Genomic DNA, 2,854 nt, shown 5'->3' with positions numbered 1-2,854 from the left:
CCCCCAGCCCCCGCTCACCCTCATTCATTGCGCAATGAGGGAAGCGAGTAGACGCGTAGCGGGCCGGGCGCGGAGCCGTCTACCCGTGAGCCGCGCATGCCGCCGCCAGCCACACCCTCTGCCGTGACGCGATGCACTTCCAGCGAGAACGTTTTTCCACGTTCCACCCCTGCGATGTGCCACCTCCTGTGCGCGTTTTACGCCTCTGTGCGAATTCCCTAATCTGACTGCACCCTGCTTCAACCATAGCCGTGAGGCCCACTCTCTTAACACCACCTCTAGCAGCAGCAATGGACCAGCGCGCGCATGAAAAGAGCGAAATTCATTCGTTATATTCGTTTCGCAGTTTTGCAAAAAAAACAAAGTTTTCGCCTCGATTATTGGCACGCCTGCTGACGGCGTGTGTAATGACGGGTTTTTTTCGTGCGGCGCCGCGAGCCTGAGCGCCGGGGAAGCGTGGACATGGACTGAGTGACCGCAGTGACCGCGCGCGGTGAAGAAGTGACGAAGTGCCGAAGTGACTGCCGCGATGAAGATGCAGGGCCTTCCCGGGCTGCTGTGCGCGGCCGCCGGCGTGACGGTGGTGGACGGCGCGGGCGCCTCGGCGGCCACCCCGACGACGACGGCGACGGCGCCCCCGACGCCGGCGGCCGCCTCCCCCATCGCGGGCCTCGGCCTCGACGGCCACCACGGCCCTGGCCCGGGGCCGGGCGTGCTGCCGCCGCAGCGCCACCGCGGCGGCCAGGACTGCCGCCAGGGCGGGCTGTGCCGCCGGCGCAGGGCCTCCATTCCGACGCTGCAGGCGCTCCAGCCGCGGCTGCCCGGCGTGCTGCCCAAGGCCCTCGCCAGGACGCTCGTCAGGTACGCGACGACGAACGCCACCAGCTTCTCGACGCGGCAGGCTGCCCGCGCCGGCCAGGAGGCGGGGCCGCCGCCGCCGCCGCCGTGCCGCAGGAAGTGACGGAGCCCCCTCGGAGAAACGCGCAACAAGTGGTCCGGCCCGGCCGTGCCCGTTTGAGGCCCGCCGGAGGCCCGCTGGAGGCGCGAGTGGGTCACGGCCGGCCCGGCCCGGCCTCGTGCCCCAGAGAGGCGGTGCGCGGCGCCCCGGCAGGCAGGCAACCCGTGGCAGGCGTGCACCGACTGTTGGTGTTGGTCGCCTCTGCATTGAGGCGGTTTGTAGCGCAAATTGCCCACCTTTCAGGTGGCTCACTAGACAGGGGTGATTCCCCCCCCCCCCCCACCTCGACACCGAGGTTCGCCTGCACTTGCCGCCCTACATGGGGCGTGTGTCGTATGAAGTGTGTCGCCCCGGCGGGGGGTACGTACGTACGTAGGCCGAGGGTACAAGGGTACGTGTGCGTGGCGGGTACGTACGCGTTGCCGCCGTGCCGCCGCCGCGACTGTCGTGTTTCGGAGGGGAAAGTGGTTGTGGGGCGGGGCGGGCGCGGCGGCAGCGTGGCGCGGCGCTCCTCCCCCGTCCCCGCCGCCCCGCCCCACGCCCCACGCCCCGCTCCAGTCAGAGGCGTGCCGGGGGCCGGCAGTCGCCCGGGGACAACGCAGCCGACGTGGTGTGTTGTGGTGGTCGAGCACACCGGCAGTTGCTTTGTTGTCGTACGACGGAGAAGTCGAGGACGACGACGACGGCGTCGGCTCCGCGGTGAAGGACTCCTCCGTCGCGGTGGCGGCGTCCCTCCGCGTCCCTCCATATCCGTCAAGGAGGAGTAAACAGACGACGCCATGTGGGCGCCACATTCCGTTGCGTCGTCCACCCTGAGGTACGGTATGCGTGTGCGAGGGCCCGTGTCAACAACCCCTCCCCTCTCCCCTCACCTCCCCCCTACCTCCCTTCCCCTGCTCCTTTTTCACTCTCCCCCTCTTCCTATCACCTTCCCTCCCCTCCTCTCCTGCTGGCGCCTTGCGTATCTGCCACCCCTTCCGCTCTCCTCCTTTCCATTCATTTTATTGGCACTCACAATCTCCCCCCCTCCCCCCCCCCTCTTCCCCTCCCGCTCTGGTCTACCTACACAACAGCGATCCGTAACCCTACCCTACCTTTTCTGCAGGATTTATTCTGCTCGTGGAGACAGCCTGCAAACCCGCAATTTTTGAATTCACTTATTTGTGAGGCGATAGCAATTGGTTCAGACGCGTTTTGTAAATGACTAGTTCTCAACAAATAAGAAAAAGCGAGGTAAGGAGAACTTGAGACGGCTTTATGCGATTGCGTTCTGCATTCCCCAACAGCGACGTACAACTGCTGTCGCCGGGGTCGTGGGGGCGTTAATTTATTTCGTTAGCAGCTTCTGCGATGTGGCTGTGATTGCCGCTCAACTCTGATGCAATCCCACAACAACTGTGCAGCTGCAGGTGTTCTCAACGCCTTTTGCAAGTGCGAGACCAAAAATCCCCCCAAAAATCTACATCGTGCACATCGCAAGAAATGCGGCAGTGTGTTCAGGAACTCGCTTCGTAGCACTGCCTACAGTAAACCTAGCTGCGGCTGCGGTGGTGGGCGGGTGCGGTGCGGGTGTACCCTCCCGGATGATGTTGCGTTTTCATTCTTCGTGCCATTCTTCTCTCCGGCACGCGGCGGCCTGAAGCTGAACAGAACGACGGCGGCGACGAATCGTCCGGGGAATGCCTCGTCAGCTGAGCGCGGGGCAGTGTCGGTGTACAGTACTAGAGTGTGAGCGTGGCGCTGGGTTGGAACGTGGACATCAATGTTGTGTCAATGATCGTTTTCGTTGTTGTCGAAACCCCCCGGTGCGGGAAGGTGGGCCCAGTAAGAATAGGCAAAGTAATGTAATTTTGGCGTTAGGGAATCAATGGCTACAAAAATTTGCAGTTAATTTAG

At 63.6% G+C, this 2,854-nt stretch overlaps 1 protein-coding gene across 3 annotated transcripts in view; it reads left to right on the top strand.

Annotated features, from left to right (window-relative positions):
* LOC113213728 (acetyl-CoA carboxylase) overlaps positions 1-2,854 on the top strand; it is a 44,330-nt gene that overhangs the window by 19,371 nt on the left and 22,105 nt on the right. Inside the window, exon 1 of one of the 3 annotated variants that reach the window (XM_026432877.1) lies at positions 1,723-1,775. The exons of the other annotated variants lie outside the window; for them this stretch is intronic. Coding sequence (XP_026288662.1) covers positions 1,738-1,775 — 38 coding nt within the window. The 5' untranslated portion in view covers positions 1,723-1,737. Of the gene's footprint in view, positions 1-1,722; positions 1,776-2,854 lie in introns of those variants that run through there. 3 annotated transcript variants of the gene reach the window in all.

This window comes from Frankliniella occidentalis, unplaced genomic scaffold (assembly GCF_000697945.3).
Source record: "Frankliniella occidentalis isolate FOCC.00 unplaced genomic scaffold, Focc_3.1 Scaffold25, whole genome shotgun sequence".
Taxonomy (NCBI): Eukaryota; Metazoa; Arthropoda; class Insecta; order Thysanoptera; family Thripidae; genus Frankliniella; species Frankliniella occidentalis.
Note: the sequence above shows the minus strand (reverse complement) of the source record. Positions and strands in the feature narration are given on the sequence as shown.